General features: G+C 33.9%; 1 protein-coding gene across 1 annotated transcript in view; it reads right to left on the bottom strand.

Annotated features, from left to right (window-relative positions):
• Nucleotides 1-24,482, bottom strand: part of LOC133323030 (disco-interacting protein 2) — a 103,142-nt gene that overhangs the window by 28,311 nt on the left and 50,349 nt on the right. Inside the window, exon 5 of the mRNA XM_061531992.1 lies at nucleotides 2,356-2,437. Within this exon, the coding sequence (XP_061387976.1) occupies nucleotides 2,356-2,437 (82 nt within the window). The remainder of the gene's footprint in view (nucleotides 1-2,355; nucleotides 2,438-24,482) is intronic.

The following is a 24,482-nucleotide window of genomic DNA, read 5'->3' as shown; positions in this document are numbered from 1 at the left end:
TTCGTTTATTATTTATATTCGAAAAAGTTGTACATTTTCGTGAAATTTGAAAAAATAATAATAAAAATTTAGGAGATTACATTATTATGATATAAAAATATAATTTGAATTATCCTAGTGTTTAGATCATGTAAACACTACGATAATTCAAATGATATTAAAATAACACAATTCTTATATCGATCTATACCTATTTCAATGCGATCCATTAAGAATAATGGATGTAGTAATACATGCTATTATTGATATAAATCGGGCACATCTCTCTTTTGGCAGAAGTTTTTAAAGTCTGTTATTATTGAAACGGTTTATTGAAACGGAAATAATATGCAGAAAATGCAATCAATCCTCGGTATTTTCAAAAACATTTTTTGCTAAGTTTAGTCAGAAATTCGCGATTGCGTGATTTGTGAAACTAGAAAAAATCAAAAACCACTCAAAGTCGAGCTTCAGCACAATTTAAAGGTCGATGCAAATAAATTTCCGAAAAATTATACATAAGGGATATAGTTCTCATTTGTAGGCTTCTACTTTTATTTTATCACGAAGACCGTGAAATGAGTGGCTTAGTCACATATAGAGAAAAGACAAACGTAAAAAAAACTTGGGTTGCCCCACCCTGTTTTTACCTATTTCTGTAAATTAAAACAGACAATATCATGACAAGTTTGCAACGACAGACCAATAAATCCAAAACTATTTTTTCTTACATACTTTAATAATTCCCGAGTTATAAAAGGCTTTAGCTATGTTGAAAATTTTTCAATATTACCCATTTCCAAACTATGATTACTCCCTAAACCACCGACGTAGCCATTTAATTAATTTTTTTTCACAGTAAATTTATGTTTGAAACAGGAAATATTTTTATATTGTACTAGCGGCCACCCCAAAATAAAATCCTGTATACGTTCCTACCATAAAAAATGGGATCGTTTATGGTAAGTAGCAGGGACGTACGCAATGTATGTCTGCAACAGCGATTTTTTTTCATTTTGTACTACCGGGCCCCCCCGAAATGAAATCCTGTGTACGTTGCTGGTAAGTAGTACCATCAACTACATCTAACAGGCGGCGTTATCAAACTTGAAGTCAAACCTATTCATTATGTTTGTACATATATCGGAAGCAGGGATGATTAGAATAATATATAGTAGATAAGATAATTATAGTCGAGAAGATAATTCTGACTATTTCTCAATACTCCACATTAAATTGTTATTTATTTTGTGAAGAACGGTTTTCACTAAAAGTATGCAATTTACGTCACTGTTTTGTTGTTCTTCTCTTTTTACATTTCATTCTTATTCGTACTTCTCATTTTTTAAAATTGATTTGTAATATTTAAAAACTGTCTAGTTTTCTAGTAACTTCGCCGCAAGTAACTTCGACGCTTTTGTATTGTTCGGCTAAGCAACAAAATACAGTCAAGTTCGGTTATATCGAAATAGTAGTCATATATAGTTAGACATAGCTGAAACAAATATATTCAGCTAGAAACTGATGGTTTTTTTAGCGTTTTTAACAAAGCGTAAGCTACTTCTCTTTTTAAACCTTATATGTAGTATATATTATATATTGTGCATATTGTCATTCCGTTTACAACACCTCGAAATATTCACCACAGACCCCACAAAGTTTAAATATTCTTGATCAGAATACAATTCTATGTTGATTTATGCGTGTCCACCTGTCTGTTGAAATCACGATAGAGATCGCAATATTTGAAATAGGGCCCAGAAATTTTGCCCAGACATTGCTAGTACTCCTAGGATGTTTGGTATTGCAAATGGGATATATGTCCACGTTTTGGTGTAGCCCCCAAAGAACGGTACCTCCCAAGATTCGATATTTTGGCGATTTTGGACAACAAAATTAGTTGAAATTTGGTTCTAACTGTATAAGTCATATCAGTACATAAAAATAGTAAACTTGGCCTAAGTTTCTGGGTATCCCCCCATATAACGCTTTGGAGATTTTAGACACATTTTTAACCAAATTTAGATGTATTTTGGTTTCTTATTGCCAAATCTCGTTACCCAAAATTATTAATATTGACCAAAGTTTCAGGTCGTCCCCATATTATGGTACCAATAAATATTCGGTATTTTCGTGATTTTGGGCACGTTATGTCCATGTACAGTCGAATGTAAAAGTAAAATAATAAATGCACAAGGAGCAGTGATGAATATTTTGTATTTCAATTTTAGGCCCGGCTAAACAGACAGATTTTGTACATACAGTTTATTGCGTTTATAATTATCTTTGTCTATTGCTAACATGCTATACTTAACAGAAACGTTAACATATAAAGATTCATGTCAAGAAATTAGAATAATATCAAACGTGTCTTACCTTTAGAATTAAGAAGCGTGAATAGCACGTGGTCTGGTGATGTAGTTGCCCTCCAACGTAGAACACCGGTAATCAATTGATGCTAGAACGACATGTAAATATTATATACACATAGTGATCTCAAAAAATGCAACTGAAATTAGAATACAGACTTTATCAGCGAAAATTTCATATATTTGGATTTGAGTCAGGGTGATGGCTAAAAAATGTCGTAATGAGTTGTGTGGCAGAAAATGTTGGTAACTATCGGGAAGAGTAATATTTTGATCTCATACCCAATCCAATATTTATTCATTTTATCTTGGTTAGTTGGATTGTTTTGATTGGATATATTGAATATAAATAATTTTTGATGAAATGATTTAGCTTGAATAGTTAAATGTATTAACTTTTCTACTACTGAATGGAAAACAATAAAAAGCGTTAAACGGTGCTACAAATATTGCGTGTGCTAGAATAAGAATTGTTGTATGTTAAGTGGTCTAGATTCTAAGTAAATAGAACTAACAAGTGAAAAAGCGTTAAGTTCGACCGGCCGAACTTTGGATACCCTACCCACCATAGGTATCTGACAGATACTTGAAATGAAAATATAGGGAACATACCAAAAAGTTAACCTATACCGATAATTCTACTAACCGGTTTATGTAAACCATTGTGTACACCAAATACAAATTTCAGCAATTTTTAATGAAGATTTGTTACCATATGCGACTGCAAAATACCAAATTACAGCGAATTCGGTTGAAAAACGCGAAAAATGGACCTATATTCACAATTTTTAGTGGAAAAATTTGGTATCCAATAAGAACCCATTGTACCAAATATAAGCGAATTCGGTTTAAAATCGCGTCTAAAACACCCAAAAATACCGTAAATTGGGGGTATATAGGGCTACCAGAAAAAGTGGACCGATGTTTATAATTTTTAGTGTACCAAATTTCAGCTAATTCGGTTGAAAAGCGCGCCCAAGAAACCCAAAATATCGAAAATTGGGCGGTACCCTTATATGGGGGATATGCCTAAACGTGGACCGATATAGCCCATCTTCGAACTTGACCTGTCTGCAGACAAAAGACGGCTCTATGCAAAATGTTGGCGATCTACCTCAATTCCTTCAGACGGACGGACATGGCTAAATCGTCATGATATCATATGAGCGCCAATTAAAAACACTGACAAGTTTTTATAATTTTTGGGATAGAAAAATACCGAATTACAGGCAATTGTTTTGAAAAACGAAACTCCACAATACCAATATTATTTTAGGCACCCTTATATACCCTTATACTGAGGGATTTGGACGTTGCGCGATGTATCACAGAGGAGTTTGAACATTAGTATGGAACATGAGCTTTTGATGGTTTTGCCTTCGAGATTGTGACAACCTATGCATTGGCTGCATTGCACCTTGACAAGGTTGACACACGGAACAGAAAGTGACTTCGTTGGAATTGAGCCAGGATTCTGCTCAATACCAGCCATGAAGCAAATAAGCTGGTGTGGTTTGCTCAGACGGGAAAAACAATTGTTTTGTGCAGCAGTTGCTGAGATCATACCTTTAGATTTACTTATAAAAATATAAATGTAGTGTTGCAATATTCCAACACACTGGTTGAAATTTGCTTGAGCGAATATTATGTTTTTAAGATTTTACTATGAATACGCATTATTATATATTTTGTTTAAACAAAATGGTGAATTTATTTAAGCTATCGAACACCAAATACAAACCAAAAACATTTTGTATACATTTTGCTCAAACAAAATTAAAAATAAAGCATATTTTGACAGAAAATTCGTTTGGGCGAGCTCATTTTAAAATAAAAACTTATTTTAAAAACAAACATAACAAATATTTTAATATCAAAATAATATTTCTCATTTCTCTCATTTTATATAGAGTATACAGTAGATACCGGATATAAGCACATCTCATATAAGAAAAAATCGCATATAAAAAAGATTATCAAAAACGCCGAGCCTTTTTATATCATCTCAGTGTAAAAATTTCCTTCTATAATCGTTCTTTATCTCTCAAAGTAAAATTGAATGACTACAATAGTAGTCCTTATTTCTATTTTCAGGATTCCATCTCTATACATTGAACTAAATTCAAATGGTGCCAAATTTAGTACCATTTTGTAGTTTTTTATACATATAAGTGCGAATTTCTTAATCAATTTCCATGCATCAACACCACTTTCCTGCATTCCATATAAAAATTCAAGATTCTAGCTATATATGTTCAATGTATATATAATAAGAACTAAATTTAGTAAAGTTTAGTACTTTTAGTACACTTGTAGGTCGAAAGATGTACAAAAGTACATCATTCTAACTTTCAATCAGTGACCCACATTTCAAATTTCAAAATTCTAGCTCTTCCCGTTCGCCTAATACAAAGGGTACCATATTTAGTACATTTTAGTACTTTTCGTACCGTTCTAGTTCGAATTTCCAAAAACCCTACACACCAACAACAACCCACACTCAAAATTTCAAGCTTCTGGCTTCAGCCGTTTCGTCTCGGCGATGATCTGTCAGTCACTCACTCACTTAACACTAAGCTCTTTTATATATTAAGATTTATTTATCCATATTACTGAAATAAGCTTTATTCAAAGCCTCAGTTTCTACCCACAAAGAATGGTTTCAATAAAACTTAGAATCTGTTTTGGTAAAATTATAAACGCAATATTTGTTACATAGATAAAAGTTTGCTTCCATTCCGAATTTGTACGAATCAGCGAAATCTGCATATCCTATATTGTGTTATAAACGGTAAACTAAAGACATTTCCTCTTATATAGATATAAATTATAAGATATATCTTTATGTAACTTTTTTAGTTTTAACAAAATAAATAACAACAAAAACAAATAAATCTTCATATTCCTAGCGTCAAAACTCATTAAAAGAGTGATTTTTTCCCTCAAAAATAAAAATAAGTGAATAATTTTTAATCTAATTTGAAGAATTTTATTCTCTGCGTCCGAAAATAAATCGCATTTTACGTAAATTAACATACACTGGTGGCCAAATCTAAAGCAGCTGAAATTAAAAACTGAATAAATGACGAGTAACTTTTTTAAAGAAACTTATACAGATTTTTTTTTTTTTTTTTTTTGAAATAGACAGGCAAATTATTCACTTGAAATAATAACAAAATATCAAATGTAATATTTTTGTATGTTTTTTTTTTGTGACCGTATATGTGGTAATGGTTCGTCGTATTAACCAAAGCGTTGGGCCCGGAATCTCAATGGTAATGCTGAAGCAACAGGATGAACCTGGAATAGAGTACTTAACTGCGGTACTCTACCGGTCGTTAGCCTTCCACATTGTTCCTGAAGCCCGGAAAATAGGCTTCAGTGAAAATAATTTATAGCAGAAAATTATTTAGGAGAAATATTCCATAAATGAATCCGTAATTTATGGAATTTGGCTTTTTGTAACCATATCAGTAGTGAAATTTCATCACTAAGGAGGCCGTGGAATACGACTCTTATGGAGTTCGATCCATTTACGAGATATATGAAGTAATGGATAGGATTGCTTATAAAAATGTGTTGGACATTATATGTTGTTGTAGCAACTAAATATTTGTTGTAGTTTTTTTGCATTATTCCGGTTTTGGGAAGATTGCAATGTCTATGGGCTACGTCCAATAAGATTCTGGTGACAGATGAGTGGGTTTAACAGGGCAGTTAAAGAGATGCTTATGTGTACAGTTATTGTAATGAGAACAATGATTTATAAATTGTAAATATATAACGGGTAACAAGTTAACAGTTGTTATTGGTTTGCTTCGCTTGCTTGACACTTTTTCTCACTGGTATATGCGTATGTATGTAGTTGTAGCTCTACATAACGAAGATCATTAAGATCCCAACGATCCTCTGCGATCAGTTGCCTACTAATACTTGTCGAGCCACCACCATAATTTTATTGATTACCTTGCTACCCATCCCTCCAACCATCTAGCACGGCGAGTAGTAGAGCAAGCCCTTTGCCTAAACAACAGGTATCCAATGTCTCTAACATAAAGACCTGGGCCTTTATAAAGAAGCTATGTCCATATTTTGAAATAGCTTCTTTATAAAGGTCCAGGTTCTTGAAGGGTGAAAAACATTTTTCTAGAATAACTTTGATATAGGGTAATGTTTTCACATAGTCGCATTATAAAGTTCACAGACTCATTTTACATATTTAATAAATTTCACCGGAGTGGCTATAAAACGTATTCCGAGAAAATTGTTGTGCTCAAACGAGACTGATTGGTGTTTTTTTTCGATTATATGTACGTTCTCTTTGTGGTACTTTATAATGTAAAGTTTACATGTATGAATGAATCAAGGATGTTGCTTTGTCTCTCTTTCGTAGTTAGTGTTGCGCTATTTTTAATTTTGTAACAAGCACACTTTTCTTTCACAAAACAAAAAGTTGATTTTTTTATTATTCGTAAATACATTTATTCTTAAATAAAAAAAATATTGACCAATATACCAATTCAATTTTTTCCATTAAATTTATTTCATAAACGAGAATCTGGCCTAAAAGGCCATGAGGGATTCCAAAAATTTCTTTACATGGACTACTCCAAAAAAGTTCTCGATATTTTTTATTATTACCGCACATGGGCGCTGTACAAAATATTACGATAGCGTTCTCTTTTCGTCAGAAATTGTTGATGATGATCTCTTAGTTGCGCTTTCACTCGCAATTTAGTTCTGTTCAACAGTGGTGAACATAGTCTGGAATGCACTCCACGGAAAATAAATTCGTGTAATTATTATTTGAATCTTGATATATGTATATTTTTGTGATAACAAAAACGGCTGGTCATTAACGGCATAATATAACTTTTTAAACGTATAAGTTATATCCGAAAAACCTATCACCCATAATTCATCAAAGTCACATCTGGAATTTGATGAAATAAATGTTAATATTTGACCACAATTCAAAAAAATTTCCATTTCGTTATTTTTCCAGTTTGTTCCAAGTTTACAAGAACAGAGGTCAACGGTTTAAAAAATATAGGTACTGGAAGCTCAATGTAATTAGATAAAACAATAATTTCGAAATTAGGTTAAAAATTCCAAAACCAGATAGACAACATTTTAATGGATTTCTAACAACAAATTATATTTAATATAATAATATGTTTACATATTTTTTATAAAAAAATCCCATTATTTTTTGCATCAATCGGTATACTACCTAGTATACTAATTTGGAAAATTTTTGGTATATGCGGACGTCAGTGTAAAAAATTCAATATTTTGGCCATCCGTTATAATCCGAATTCTTTAAACAGAGTATTCGACATACCGAGCATCGACTGCATATATGTATAAAACTTTTCGTGTGTAACAGCATGTAGCAACATCATAATATGGGATTATTGTGGATAAACATGTAATTTGAAGTCACGATACATCAAATATGAAATTCAGCTCTGGTTTACATTATGATCGGCTCCATTCGGTTTAGATCAGAGCTCCAAAATACTTGCTCGAATTCGAGTAAAAGTTCAAACTTGTACGAATTCGAGCGGGAGTACTGCTGCGAGTAGAAAAAGCAAATCGAGTATGTTCTACTTTTCTCTGCCACTCAAATAAAAGTTCAAGTGCTTCGCTCGTTTTCGGGTGGAAGTGAAATACGTTCGAATTCGAGCAGATTCCACTCTTGCTGAGTACTCTTTTATTTTATTTATTTATTTTGTACCGTTGTTTCATTTGATGTTTGTGTGCTTTGTTTGTTTTATGATGTTTGGTTTGTAACTTGTAGTAGAAAGGGCATTTAGCGCGTTGGCATTAATAGTGACAGCAAGACGAACCAACCAGCGAAACCATCAACAATATTTTGATACGGCATCTAAATTATGGACTTCTTAGGCATTGATGGACTTTATTGAAAATCAGCGTTTGTAAAATAAGATAAACGTTGCAGAATTGTTTTCTACACTTTTTTAATGAATACCATTTTAAAACTTCTTTGGAGGTTTTTATGTATAAAAAATATTGAATTAATTGAACCCACCGGTTGAATTCTTGTCTTTATTTTTATTAATATGAAATTTAAAAAAATAACCATATAAGATTTTTATTTGTACCTCACATGTGTAAACATTTTTAAATACATTCAATATACAAAAGCCTCTTTTTTGTTTTTGTACATGATCTATCTCCCCACAGCACACAAAAGATGAACATCAAAAACCGTGTGCTACTATACACAGATCACCAAAAATCTAATTTTTTTGTCCTCTCGATTTCACTCTTAGAGTGATCTCTTACTCTTTTCGAACATTTTGACTCTCACTTTTTTTCTTCCACAGCATATACCATAGACCAAAGAAGCCGAACACACCAAAGTCTGTTTTTACACGGTAGATTGGTTCCAGAAGAAGCCGTGTACAAAATGACATTAATCTTATACATAAAGGGAATTCCCCTAAATTAGTGCTATTCACATTTGCTTTGACCAGTAAAAATTGTTTGTACGCGCTAAAGGAGAATTCACTTAAATCTTTAAGCTAGTGTTCGCAAACTATCGATAGTTTCAGACTTTTTCTTTCATAAATACTTTTTTGTGATATGAACATACTTCGCAAAAATTAAATTTGACAAAAAATTTAAGTACATAAAATTTCAAATCATGCTAAATGGAAAAAATGGTCTAAAAAAATTAAAAATAATAAATTTTCAAACCGTGTTATATCAAAACCGTATACAAAAAGACCGTGTAAAAACAGACTTAGGTGTATGCGAATTTCTACAACAAACATCGTTGCTGTAATTTGATATGTCAAAAATATTTTGCCAAAACAAACAGATTCACAAGATTCTTTACACAAATTCTTGTAGAAAATGTTAATAAAAGTATTGCCAAACTAGCTCTTCGAAATTCTGAGATTTTCATTTATAATATTGTTTTTTTTTTTCTTATTTCTTAGTGCAACATTACAACAACATTTTTGACATTTATTTGCACCAACAGCTGGGCCGATGCGGCTACCTTATTAACTATACCTTGCCATAGACAAATTAAGGAATAGGCGCCAAAACGCTCTCAGGTATTTTCCTTTTTAAATCGAATTTATAAACTTTTCAATAAATATAGTTAGTTTTTGCAAAATCTATAACATAGGATAAGTACATTACATAAAATATTGATAATTTTGCTACAAATTGACTTTGAGTTTTTGGTTTGAGTCACTTCACTAGCACATTCTTGAGCACTTTGGTGTCTATACATTCATTTGTCTATGAGTATACTTCTTATAAATCGAAAGACGCGACATTTTTACGCTTAAATATTTGATTCTAATTTGTTTTATTACTTATTCTATTTTTATTTATAGAACCTAGCACATAACATGTTGTAGAATAGATTAAGGAAATTGACTAATGTAATAGATGATTATCAGTACTAATTGGTATTGTAAAATGCAACCCTGTTAAGAGAAAAGAACAGAAAAGATGATGAAATAAATGAGTGACGCTAAAAAGCCAACAACGTCAGGTGTGGACGGACACAATAAAAAAAGAAAAAACTGTGAACAATATAAAAAGAAGCCTTAAGAGAAAAAACTAAAGTGTGAAAACGGTGAACTTAAGATAAAATAACTTTAGAAAAAAATCTTAAGAAAAATAAACTGAAAATAGTAATTTTAAACCAAAAAGGATAAGAAAATTGAAAATAAAGGAAATCGTGAAATAAGGCAAATTGTGGAAAAGGCGAAACCAAGGAAGCAAATGGAACGCGAGCAGTTAGCGGCCCAGCTGAAGGAGCTGGAAATAGATTTTCCTGCTACGGCTACTATTTCCCAGCTAAGGGCGTTGCTGATAAAAGTGATTGGAGCGGAGAGGGAGCCTCAGCCTGCAAAAAAGGCTATCCAGCAAGCCGACAAAATGGCGGATGCCTCTGCCAACACAAGTCACGCCACGCCACAGCCGAAAAAAGTAACAGATTTTGCAAAAGAGGCAGGCGACGCCGAAGCCGAGATGGAATTTCTAGAAAGACAAGTTCGCATTCTTAAATTAAGGAAAGAAATTGCAGAGTTGGAAAGGCAGAGTGAGCCAAAAATAAGCCTGCAGCAAACTTTATGGACGTTGAAAATTCATTGTCAAAATTCACGGGCGATGATGACTACAGTGTCATGAAGTGGACGAAGGAATTTGAGAGGATTGCCAACGCGGTTGGGTGCAGTAAATCCGAGAAATTTTTGTTTGCCCGCCGCATGATGGCTGGCAGTGCTAATGTATTTATGCGGACGTCCGATGCCCAGAATTGGGAAAGCTTTAAGAAAAGCCTGTGCGAGGAGTTCGCAAGAGCGGTAGGTGTGAAGGAAATCTGTAAGAAATTGGAAAGCCGGCGTTGGAAGGAGAAAGAGGAAAGCCTGCATAGGTATGTGCTATTGATGCTGCAGATTGCGGAGGACGCGACGATGCAGGAGTACGAGTTGGTAGAGTACTTTGTGGAGGGGCTATGTGACAAAAGCCCAGCTGTGTCAATCTTCTACAATATAGCAAAAGTGGCGGAATTAAAGCAAAGAATCCCCAGATACGAGAAGATGATCGCTGAAACAAAAGGGACTTTTGCAACGAAGAATGGAAAAGTGGTACATGATCTTCAATCAGTTCGGTGCTACAACTGTTCGGATTTCGGACATTATGCTACGAGTTGCACGAAGGAGAAGCGGCAGCATGGAACATGCTTCAAATGTGGAAAAGCGGACCACTTAAGAGCCCAATGCCCGTTGAGAGCCGTAGCAGCCGTGCCTAATACACATTTGAATTGGAATGTAAAGGTAAGAGTAGCTTTGGGTAATCCTTCCACGGAGTCTAATTTTCGGTTTGTATCTTGTATTTTCGACACCGGCAGCCCTTGTAGTTTCATACGGAAACAGGTGGTGAGATCCTTGAGCCCGAATATGCAGTTTTCAGAAGGAGAGGAGTCAAAATTTAAGGGATTGGACGGAAGAAATTTGTGGACTTGCGGCAGAATATCCGTTTCAATTAATTTTTGTAATTGGTATAGGAATATGAATTTAAATGTTTTAGTTTATGGTGCCTCCTGGGACCTTGTGCTAGGAAGGGACTTTTTATATTTATTTGATATATCGTTATGTATAAGAGATGAGAGCCCGGATCATAATGAATTCTTTAAGAAATCCGGTGATAAGTTTTGTAAATTATATCTTTATGCTAACCCTGAATGTGAATTGAATGCGGGGCTGAAGCAAATAAATGTTGATATGTGGTTCTTATTCGGATTTGGTAGAGGGAGATGGGGATAGTGAGGAAAGAACATTTCAGGCAGTTTGTAACATCAGCATGGACATTGATGAGGAGAAAATAGACATTAATCCTACATTAGGATTAGGGAATGTTAACAAAGTGAGGAGTATTGTGAAGGAAAATTATTTTCAAGAATTTAATACAGACCCTGAGCCATCGGAGTTCAGAGCCTCAATATTAATAAACTCAGGAAATACATCTTATTGTTCACCACGTAGACTATCATTTGCAGAAAAACAGGAGGTAAACAAAATTATTGCGGATTTGTTAGATAAAGGAATTATTCGGCATAGCAATTCTCCTTACGCTTCTCCTATTGTCTTAACAAAGAAAAAGAGATGTGAGATGAGAATGTGCATTGATTATAGATCACTAAACAAGATGATAGATAGAGATAACTATCCCATCCCCTTAATAGAAGACTTTTTAGAACAGTTGGAGGGAAAGTCGTGGTTTACAATTATGGATTTAAAGTCCGGATTTTACCAGGTCAGATTAGAAGAGGCTTCTGTAAAATATACCTCGTTTGTGGTTCCAAATGGGTATGAGTTTTTACGGTTACCTTTTGGACTGAAGAATGGACCGGCTATATTGCAGCGCTTTATTACAGGTATTTTTAGAGATTTTTTGGATAAGAATGAAATTGTTATTTATATGGACGATATAGTGATTGCATCTAAAACATTAGAGGGGCATATGGATCTTCTGGGGAGAGTTCTGAAGCGTTTGGCGAGGTATGGATTAAAACTTAAGTTACAAAAATGCAAATTTGCATATTCAGAGATAGAATATTTAGGGTACAAGGTTTCGGGAAAGGGGATTGAACCTTCAGATGGACATGTAGAGGCCATTAAGAAATACCCAGAACCAAGGAATGTGAGGGAAATGCAGGCATTTGTGGGGTTATGTTCGTATTTTAGGAAGTTTGTTCGAGGATTTTCATTAATAGCAAAACCATTATATGATTTGACAAAAGAGGGCGTAAAATATATATTTTCGGAGGAATGTAGACAAGCGTTTGAAAGGCTTAAGGAATATTTGACATCGAGTCCGATATTGGTAATATATAATCCGCGGAAAGAAACGGAGTTACATTGTGATCCAAGTGCGGCCGGGTTTGGATCCATTTTAATGCAGAAACAAGAAGACAATTTATTTCATCCTGTTGCTTACTTCTCTAAGAAAACAACAGAAGCCGAGACGAGATAACATAGCTTCGAACTTGAGACCCTTGCCATTATATATTCTGTAAGAAGATTTAGAGTTTACTTAGAAGGAATAAAATTTAAGATTGTCACGGACTGCAACTCACTCACATTGACTTTAGCTAAGAGGAATATGAATAGCCGTATAGCAAGATGGGCATTAGAGCTTGAAAATTATAATTATACAATTATTCATCGACCAGGGACGAAGATGGGTCATGTTGATGCATTGTCACGAGTTGAGCCGGATCATAGTAACGTGGAAGGTGGAAGATATTGATTTTCAGTTATGTGCCATGCAGTGTAGGAACAAAGAGATAAATGAATTAAAGTGCCGTCTGGAGAAAGGGATTGTGGAGGGTTATGATATGGTAAATGGAGTGGTATATAAAAAGGGTAAGGAAGGTTTAAGATTTTATGTTACGAAGGAAATGGAAACGGAAGTTATTAGGAATATTCATGAGAAAATAGGACATTTAGGGGTTGATAAGTGTTATTTGAAAATGCGGGACAATTATTAGTTTCCAGATATGAAACAGAAAATAGACAGGTACCGTAAGAACCATTTTGAAGTGTATAATGTACTCAGCTTCCCATAGACCCAATGCAAGAGTATTGCATAACATTCCGAAGGAACCCAAACCGTTTCATACGATTTATTTGGATCACTTGGGCCCATTGCCATCGTTGCAATCAAAAAGGAAACATATTTTAGTGATTATCGATGCATTTACAAAATTTATCAGGCTATATCCAGTTCTTACAACTAGCACAAAGGAAGTAAAGGCGGCATTATTAAAGTATTTCGATTATTATAGTAGGCCAGTTAGATGTGTGACAGACAGGGGCAGTTGTTTTACATCAAAGGAATTTTCAGAATTTTTAGCAGACAAAAATGTTGACCATGTGAAGGTGGCGGTGCATTCACCTCAAGCCAATGGCCAGGTGGAAAGGGTAAATAGAACATTGGTGGGAATGTTGGCCAAACTAAGCGAGCCAGTAGCACATTCGGATTGGGTGAAGTAGTTAAGTAAAATAGAGTTTGTTTTTAACAACACTGTGAATAGGTCAATAGGGGATACACCAAGTAGGGTATTGTTTGGAGTTAACCAAAGAGGAGAAAAAATTGATAAGCTGTCAGAATACCTAGATGACAACTTTTTGTACCCCGGGGAGGGTGTACAGCAGATATAAGAAAAGGCTGAAGCCGCCGTTGCGAGGTCGCAGGATTATAGTGAACAAAGGGCTAAAGCGAAAGGGGTGGTGGTCAACTCATTTGATGTCGGAGATTTTGTTGTAATTCGGAATGTGGATACTACTGTAGGGGTAAACAAGAAATTGTTATCGAAATTCAAGGGTCCCTACGTTGTACACAAGGTGCTGCCGAATGATCGATATGTTATAAAAGACATTCAGAATTGCCAAATTACACAAATTCCATACGATGGTGTGATAGAAGCGTGTAACATAAGACATTGGAAAACCGACAACTCTGGTATGGATACCCAGGGCTGCTCTGCCTAGTAGTATTATTGTATATGATATATTAAATGTTATTAATGGTCAGGTGACCGGGTCGGTCACTACCGTCAGGTTGGCCGAGCTGTTGTAGAATAGATTAAGGAAATTGACTAATGTAATAGATGATTATCAGTTACTAATTGGTATTGTAAAATGCAACCCTGTTAAGAGAAAAGAACAGAAAAGATAATGAAATAAATGAAGACGCCATTCGTTAGAGTGACGCTAAATAGCCAACAAACATAAGTTAAATTTGGTACCTTTTCAAATTTCGACGTAACACGTACCGAATTATAAGTTATTTGTTGCAGAAACCCAAACTAATCAGAATTCGAGCGACTGCAATTCGTTTTTGGTCCATTTCATCTTCTAAATATTAACGGACCATTATCAAAAACAATAGGGGTCTTCCTTGGCCAGAACCCATCCTACATGTGACGATTGGTCCATAACTTCTTTCGCGAGCATTTGTTGCTGAAGGAGATTCTTTTGAAACACTAAAAAAACAAATGTTCGCGAATTCTCGCGAGCACTTTTAAAAGGAACAACAAACTAAAATATCATAAAAACACACACAAACAACGAAAGAATGTGTGTAGCAGAAAGTGTGCGGAATAACAAAACACAATCCAACAACTATTGAGTTCACGAACATTTGTTGTTATTGTATTTGCCGTTTTGAGCATTCGCGAGAATTCGGGAATGTTTGTTTTCATTCGTGAGAGTATGTCAGAAAGAATTTCAACCACCAAACGAAACGAACGAACGTTGTTGTGTGCTCTCACTCGTTTGTTATGTGTGTGCGACCATTCTTTGGTGAATGTTCATTTGGTAAAGAATTTATCGCCATAAATTCATTCTTAAAATGAGCACAAAACGAAAAGAATGTATTTTGAATTATTCGCGAGCGAATTTTAGGATCAATTTTTCGCGACATTACAAACTCTCTGGGCTGCACAAAGCTATAATACCCTGACATCAAAGTTATGTAGGGTATAAAAACTATTTGTTCATTACAATTTGTGTGTTGTTAGTGAAAAGGACGTAACAAAAATGGAAAATTCTGATGAAATATGTGGGGATATTCAAAAATGTTTTAAATTCAGTGAAGCTGAGGGTTGCAAGCTCAAAACTCGCGAAATATTAACATATTGAATATATGTTAAATTCATTTCTATAAAATTAAGTTTTCTTCTCACAATCCTAAAATATTAGTGGTAATGTGTTGAAGCCAACCATATTTGTGGCTAAACTACCCAATACACGCACATGTGATCAGTGACTAAGTTGAAGAACATCCCATAGAACACATTAGAACCATATTTCTAATGTATGATTTTTCGATATAATCACTGCATCCACCCAAAACGGATGCTGACATTTTGAAGCCGGATTTTCGGTGTTTTTTGAATTTTTTATATAATCAGGACGCGCAACCAGTTAATGGTCTAAACTGATTATAGGAATGTGCTCATCGTAGCTTCTTTGCAATTTAATACCAAAGACGAAAATTTGGTGCCTAATTAAAAAAAAATAAAACTATTTTTTGAGTGTAAATTTGAAAAGGTCAACTCAAATACCGTAAAACCCCGCCTGATTTTTTATGAACCCAGCCAGGTTAAATTCCGCCCAATAAACGGCGGATATTTTTGACAAAATTCGCGTTTTTCTTCGAATTGATTTTACATACATTAATGCTTTTATTATCATATTCGTGAATCTGTGTGAAAATAGGTCAATGATATATCGAACGCGAATAATATGCGTATTTTATCCAAAATTGATTGTAGCGACACATCGGCGGTTGTTAACCAATGCTTTTAAAATAGGTGTACTTTTGTGTATTTTCATTGGAGATTACTGAAATCGGATGCGCATAAAAATCTAAGGCATGTTATGTCGTTTTTATCCATTTTTAGGGGTTTTGCATAGTAAAGTGCATCGAGCGGCACACTGGCCGCTAAATGAAACATCGAAAAATTCATAATTATTGGAAGAGAGTGATTCGGTTTATAGGAAAACGGCATGCGCATCAACTGATCGCAACGAATAAGCGAACTACATGTTTTAAATATTGATCATGTTCATATATTGTAACTGCAATATATTTGGTCATGTTTAAAGTCGAAACTCTTATTAGAAACTGGAAACTACCAATATTTAGCAATCATCTAACAGAATTTGTAGAAGAAAGCGTCGCATATTTTAGAATATTTAGACAAAACCGTATTCTCTTAACCATATAAAAAAATCCAAAAATTCAAAAAAAAAAAAAAAATGTTGCAATATAAAAATTAAATTATTTTATTTTCAGATACATTCATGCTTTTATTTGTTTTTGGCGAATATTAAACCGTATTTCTATGTGATTTGAGACGTATGCAAAGAAAACAAATGCGATAAAGTATTTGTGGAGAAATTCGAGAATTAAAACAAAAAAATTTTCAACTTTTTAAAATGGAATTTTAAAAGAATTTTGAAGCAGAAATAGTTTGTAAAAAATATATCCCTATGAAAAGTAAACAAATTATATTGAATTGTTTGAACCCCTAGCAACAAACGGACAACGATTGCTCAATTCCAAAAATTGGTACATCTCATGGAACTTTAACCACAATTAACAACTGGACGTCCTGTTTTCTATTTTGACACTTTTTATGTAAAAAACTGTTTATAAACAATAAACAGAATTACCTTCATTTTGCAATAATTCTGCTGGAAAATATGCAACGAGATACCAAAAGAAACACATTAGGAATAATAGTTTAAAATCGTTTCTAGACGAAAGCTTCTACAATTAAAACCCAACAAATAATTTATTGTTGGGTATGAATTATTTATTGTTGATATGAAACTACGAGCTGGTGTAAAATCGTCACAATTTAATTCAGTTTTTTCACCTATACACTATACATTATCCGAATGAGATAAAATTTGCCATAATCCAAGGACAACCCCCATTTAGTAGTTTTCATACTCATAAGTAAGAATTTCTAAAACAACATCAATCCTACTCTTTAAAAGTAATCTTACTTCCAACAAAGTCCAAATTGTTCCAAATTTAGTGCTTTTCGTACTCATAAGTACAAATTTCCAAATGTATCTCAATCCTTCTTTCAAATAGTCTAAATTTAAGAATTCCAGCTCTGTGTAAAAAACCAAAGTCCAAATTGTACCAAACTACGACAACCACGTACCCAAAGTATGAATTTCCAAAAATATCTCAGTCATGCACTCCAATAATAACCTTAAATCCACATTCGTTCACCAACGTCCACATTGTACCACATTTAGTACCATTTATTATATTTCGTAGATGTAAGTACGAGTTTCTAAAACTGCCTCAATTCCACACTGAAAGACATAGATCCGTTCACATAGATCCAAATTGTACCATATTTAGTACTTTTCGTACTCATGAGTATGAATTTCCAACACTGTCTCAAACCTTTGCTATAAGAGTAATTTTATTTTCAAATCCTTCCATCTCTATCCTTTCACTCAAATCTAAATTGTACTAAACTTAGTACTACCTCCACTACCTCATCCTATACTCCAACCTTATTTTTAAGTCCAAATATTAGGATTCCCGCTCACACAAAACGAATTGTGCCATATTTAGTACCATTTAGTGCTTCTCGTATCCATACGTACGAAATTCTAATAATCCTGTAATTTTAATTCCAAATTTATCTTTTTATCATCTTTATCCGTTAACTCGAATCAAAATTGTACCAAATTTTGTACCATTTAGTACACATAATGACGAATTTTCAAACCTACCGACATATCTCAATTCTGACTTAAACTGTAATATTAATTAAACATTTCAGAATCTCAGCCCTATACGTTCACACATTTGTAAGCTTTTTGGTACCATTTAGTACTTTTTGTTTCTATAATTAAAAATTTCCTAAACTATGTCAATCCTACACTTCAACAGTAATTTTAATTCAAAAATTGGGGGTCCAGTTCTATCAGTTCACACGTAATCAGGTTGTACCAAATATGGTACTATTTAGTACACATAGGTACTATGCTTCCATATCTCAATTGTATATTCAAACATCAACCATTTGTCCAAATTATGGATTTCCAGCTCTCTCCGGTCACCCAAATCCAATTTGTACCAAATCTAGTGCCGTTTAGTACTTTTTGTACACACAAATCCGAGTTTCCAAAGATGTATCTATAGCTCAATCTTCAACAGAAATCTTAATTCCAAATTTCAGGTTTTCAGCTCTATCCTTTCAAGCAAAATCCAAATTGTACTAAAATTCGTACCAATAAGTCACTCGCTCACTCACTTAATACTAAGCTCTTTTATATATTAAGATATATATAGCATAAACATGTATTAACATATTATTTTATATTCACTGAAAACTGCATATGAAATTAAATTTGAGTACCATTTAGTACCAAATTTTAAGATTCGAGCTCTAAAGGTTCACAAATTTCCTGCATACCCCGATCCTACACCCCAACAATGATTCCAAATTCAAATTTCAGGATTCCAAGTATATGGATCACCCGCAATTTAAAATGTACCAAATTTAGTACACAGTAGTACAAATTTCCAATACTTCTTACTTAACCCACAGTTATCCAAAATCCAAGTTTCAGGATTCCAACTCTATCGGTTCACCCTCAATTCAAATTGTACCAAATTTAGTACACAGTAGTACGAATTTCCACAACTTACCCCAAACCTTCACCCCAACAGTGATCCTAAATTCAAGTTTCAGGATTCCTATTCAATCGGTTCGCCACAACTCAAATTTAACCACATTTAGTACACAGTAGTACCAATTTCCAAAACTTCCTACATACCCCAATTCTACACCCACAGTGATCTCAAATCCATGTTTCAGGATTCCAACTCTACCGGTTCACCTACAATTCAAATTGTACGATATTTAGTACACAGTAGCACGAATTTCCAAATCCTCCTACTTACCCCAAACTTACACCCCACAGTGATCCTAAATCCAAGTTTCAGGATCACAACTCTTTCGGTTCACTAACAATTCAAATCGTACCAAATTTAGTACTCAATAGTACAAATTTCCAAAACGTCCCACTTAACCCAAAATTTCACCCCAGAGTGATCCTAAATCCAAGATTAAGGATTCCAATTCTATCGGTTCACCCACAATTCAAATTTAGTACACATTAGTAAAAATTTTTAAAACTTCCTACATATTTCGATCTTACACCCCAACAGTAATCCTGACTCAAAATTTCATGATTCTAGCTCTATTGGTTCCCATAAAAGTCAAATTGTACCAAATTTAGTACCATTTAGTACCCATGAATATAAATTACTTAAGGGAACCCCACCCATTCTCGATTTTAATTTTTCAAGGTTTTTTGAATGGGCTGGTAAATCAATACCAATGCTTGTTAAGGTTTGTAACTTTGCACATATATATATTTGAAGATTTAAAAGAGAAGAAAAATAATTTACAAAAAAAAAATTGTTATTGTTTTGTTGTTGTTTTTTGTAATTAAAGAAAACTCCTTATTTTTGATGGCGGGCATGATAACTCCTCACTGGAACATCGGAATCCGAAAATTCCAACGGTGTTAGAAAGAGTACATGTCAGGATTATTGACTTCACTCTAAAATTAACAAAATTGCGGACCTTTGAAAAAATATTTTTGGAAAATCGCCGATTTTTTACCAAAAATCAAGTTAAAAAATAAGGAAGATCTTCACCGATTGGCTTTATGCTAGTTCATACAATAGCTATACACTCACAGAGAAACGTGTAAAAATGTAGAATCGATTGGATTATTAGTTTTTGAGTTATCGTGCCCGCCATTCGCAAAAGAGAAAAACGCGTTTAAAGTTTGAGAAGCCCTTTAGCCGTCACTTGATGCTGACACAATAAATCGGCTATATTTTCAAGAGTTCTTGAGATTTGCACTTGAAATTTTGTAGGGACATTCTTGAATTAGTGTAGAATCGAATTAAATCAAAACAAAATTTGACCCCGAGAATGGGGGGGTCCCCTTAAACTGATTCCTGACCCCAATCCTACACTCCTACAATGATCCTGACTTCAAATTTCATTGTTCGCGCTCTATCGGTTCACCCAAATCCAAATTGTACCAACTATAGTATGATTTATTTTCGTACACATGAGTAAAAAAATCCAAAACTACGTACATTCCCAATCCTACACTCAGACGAAAATGTTAATTTCAAATTTCAGGATTCCAGCTCGATTTGTATATCCAAATTGTGTACCAAATACAGTACCGTATAGTACTTTTTGTACACATGAGTACACGCTTTCAAAACCATCTCCTTAAATAGACTCTACATCTCAACCCTAACTCGCATACCAAATTTCAAGTTTTTGGCTCTATCAATTCACATGCTACGAAAATGTACCAAATTAAGTACATTTTAGTACTTTTCGGATATTTATAGTTCGAATTTCCAAAAACCCTTTGGTACATCTATCCTGCACTCAGCGACCACCAATCCAAATTTCAGAGTATGGTATCACATTTAGTACTTTTTAGAACATTTCGTACCGTTCTAGTACGAATTTCCAAAAACCCGTTCGTACATCTTCTAACTTTTCGCACCCTTCCAGTTCGAAATTCCAAAAACCCAGCCTTATCTCTCGCCTACACACCAACAACAACATACGCTGAAAATTTCAAGCTTCAGCCGTTTCGTCTAGGCGATGATCAGTCAGTCACTCACTCACTCGTGAGTGAGATTAATTTAAATATTAAAATATTTAACACTAGAAAGACTGAAATTTTGTATATACTAGACATCTGCAAGAATGTACTCGTACAATGAATGCCCATCCACATTCATGGGTGTTAAGTTGTATTCAGAGTACACAACAACATTGAATGAGTGCAAATGAATTCAACCACCGAAGTTGTGTTGTTCTTCGTTGTGCTTTGTCCGATCAAACGATCAAACTCGAAAGCACAACATGCAGTATGATGGATTACAAGAACATGTTATACAACATCAATGAGTCCAGTGAGTGAACATCATGCATTGTATTTTGTATTCTCTGTTTTCATTCAACGACTTAACATTAATGGTGCGCATTCATTGTACAGGTACATTCATGCAAATGTTTACCTCTTACACTCTTTAAAACTTTATCAGTGAGCAATAGTGAGAAATAATATCTTTTATTTTTTTTTTCTATTAAATGCAAGTAATTAAAAACTCTAGAAAAATAAGTAAAAGTTGAATGAAATGACGTAAGAAAAACGTCGGAATCTTCCTTAAGGGATATACAAAAATAGACCTATGCAGAAAATTTTCCCAAATATTGCAAATTAGAGTACAAAGTTATATGAGGAGTACAAATAAGTATTTGTGGAAATACATACGCAATTTTTTTTTGCGACTTTAAGACTTTTCATTTGTTTTTCATGTTTTCGTGGCCTTAGGTCATTTTCTTACAAATTGTCTCTCATTACATTTCTTTATTCCTGTAATAAATGTGTACTTTTGTTGATTTTTTACATGCTAATATTATTAAGTAGAGTAAAGATTGTTTATTAAAAAATATGAATACAAATAAGTAAAACGTCCTTAAGTTCGACAGGGCCGACCTTTTTATGCTCACCGCCGTGATGTGAACAGTCAAATTCTTAAATTGATCGGTATTTTTATATGGGTTTTATGCCATGGTAAATAACTACCAAGAGAAATATAAAAAAATACAGGCTATTGGAAATTTGGGATAGGACCTTGTACATACCGTAATCCTCAAATTGTCAAAAATTTGGTGTACAGTTTTGTGGGGTATATACCATATCGCGGACAGATAACGATAATTTTTTGTAAAAAAAGGATTGGACACCCAATGAGAACCAAAAAACCCCCTCTGGCCGCCCCCCTGGGTACCTCCCTGCCTCATAAATACCTAAAATACCAAACTACAGACAATTCGGCTGAAAATCATGTCCAAAATCCTAAATATGAAATGTTGACTTAAAGCCTTTACGTGATGTTAAGTCAGTGACATGTGATAAATTGGACTTAGCGCCTTTACTCATTAATACAAAACAACAATAACAGAAGAGATAAATATATTTATTTAAATATATATATATATATATATATATTGAAATCTAAACCGATTTCATCGAAACTTGTCACAAATTAAGTTATACTAATTTCAGTATGTTTTGTGCATATCGGCCACATTTTGAGATCTTGGTGCATCATTTACTTAAAATCGGACGAACATATATATGGGGGCTATATCTAGATCTGAACCGATTTTCAGGAAACATAACACACATCATTCTAGACCTAATTCAGTACGCTATGCCAAATTTCGTGCAAATCGAAAGATATTTAGGGAGTTTGGCACACCATTTACATAAAATCGGACGAAAAGATATATGGGAACTATATCTGAATCTGAACCGATTTTCACGAAACTTAATACACATCATTCTAGACCGATTTTTCCCAATTTGAATAAATACTAAAAAGGAACCATGTGTCTATCTAGTTTCCTTTTGCCTGTTTTAAAAAATTGGCTTTACATATAAGGGGGCCAATATTGATTACTTCTCGGGAGGATATACTTAAAAGTGGACTGAAAAAGGCCATTTTGGATCGTAACGGTTTAGTTTTGTATCTCGACCAGGGTTAGCCAACAATACATATGCAAACTGCTATGATTGTGTTGGACACACGCATAGATCCGTTGGGAGAGTAATTTTCGCTCTCTCGGTACAGATCGTCTATGTTAAAGCATTGCAAAGCATACGACATGTTCGATGTCGAGAATAATGTTGAGTTCGAACACAGAACTGTGATTATATTGGTACTCTCCCAAAGCGCCCACGGGCGCCTGTTTGGTGAACAGTGATCTCGACACCCCCGAAGGTAGTAATATTACAACAGAAGTACATACGGACTAACTAATAATGAGTCTTAACATACTATAGGTTATAAACTGACAATTTGTAGTACTGAATATCCCCCACACTGTGGGTTATCTAATTCGAACCCAAATTAAAACGAATTTTATATGTTTAAAAGTGCGTTTAAAAACATCTAAATATTGAAAAAAGAGAAGTAGCGCTATATAGTGGATACATTACTAGATATTCATAAATGTTGCCCTTATTAAGAATATATATACTTTATATGGGCGGAAATTAATATTTCGATGAGTTACAAACGAAAAAAAAAAAACATAACATACCCTTCATAATTTTGTTGATTGTATAAAAACCATAATATATCTTCATTTAATTCGGGTAATTCGAATACTACTGTATAATTCGACACACACATTGTGTAAAACATGTTCGTGTACGAACTTGTCGCATTTGTTCAAACTTTGTGTGTTACAACATACATTCATACCGAAGTAAACATACACAATGAATACCAGTTCGTCGAGTCTGAAACGTGGATTGTATGAATCAAACGAATATACAACAAATTCGAAACTCTCATACCTGAAGCAATTCATGTTTGTTGTACCCTCACTCATTACACTTCATTTCAAACAAATTTATAGAATAGAAGCCATTACTTTGTGTGAGTGACTCATGGGTGGTGTTTTTGTGCATTCATGCAGATGTCTAGTATATACCTATATTGCCTAAAATCGGTCAAAATGACCTCTTTTTTTTTGTAAAGAATTTTTTTTTTAACTTATTTTTTAATATTTTTTACATTATTTACAATCATGCAAAACGTTGTTATTATTTGTTTTCGGCGGGAGAGCTCCCGAGTTTCCCTTTTTGAAAAATAAGAATGCGGACAAAATGTTCAAAAAAGAGGAAGTATTTACTCTAAGAGTGAAATCGACTAGAAATATACAATTTATTTTTCCCGACTTGTATGTTCGTTTGTGTTTATGGAGTAGCAAACGGTTTTCGATGTTGTTGTACTGATCTGGTCATATAAGAAATTTACTTTATACAATAATAAAAGTAGTTTGATTCTTTAATATTTCACAAGATGTCAAAATGACCGATTTTAGGCCATATAGGTATAGCACATGTGTATACGGGGAATGAAAGAGAGGAGGAAGCAGCTACTATGATTAATATACGTAGTTCTATG

Source organism: Musca vetustissima, unplaced genomic scaffold (assembly GCF_032173495.1).
Source record: "Musca vetustissima isolate MV318-11 ecotype Yass unplaced genomic scaffold, APGP_CSIRO_Mvet_v1 utg6662, whole genome shotgun sequence".
Taxonomy (NCBI): domain Eukaryota; kingdom Metazoa; phylum Arthropoda; class Insecta; order Diptera; family Muscidae; genus Musca; species Musca vetustissima.
This window is presented reverse-complemented; position numbering and strand designations above follow the sequence as displayed.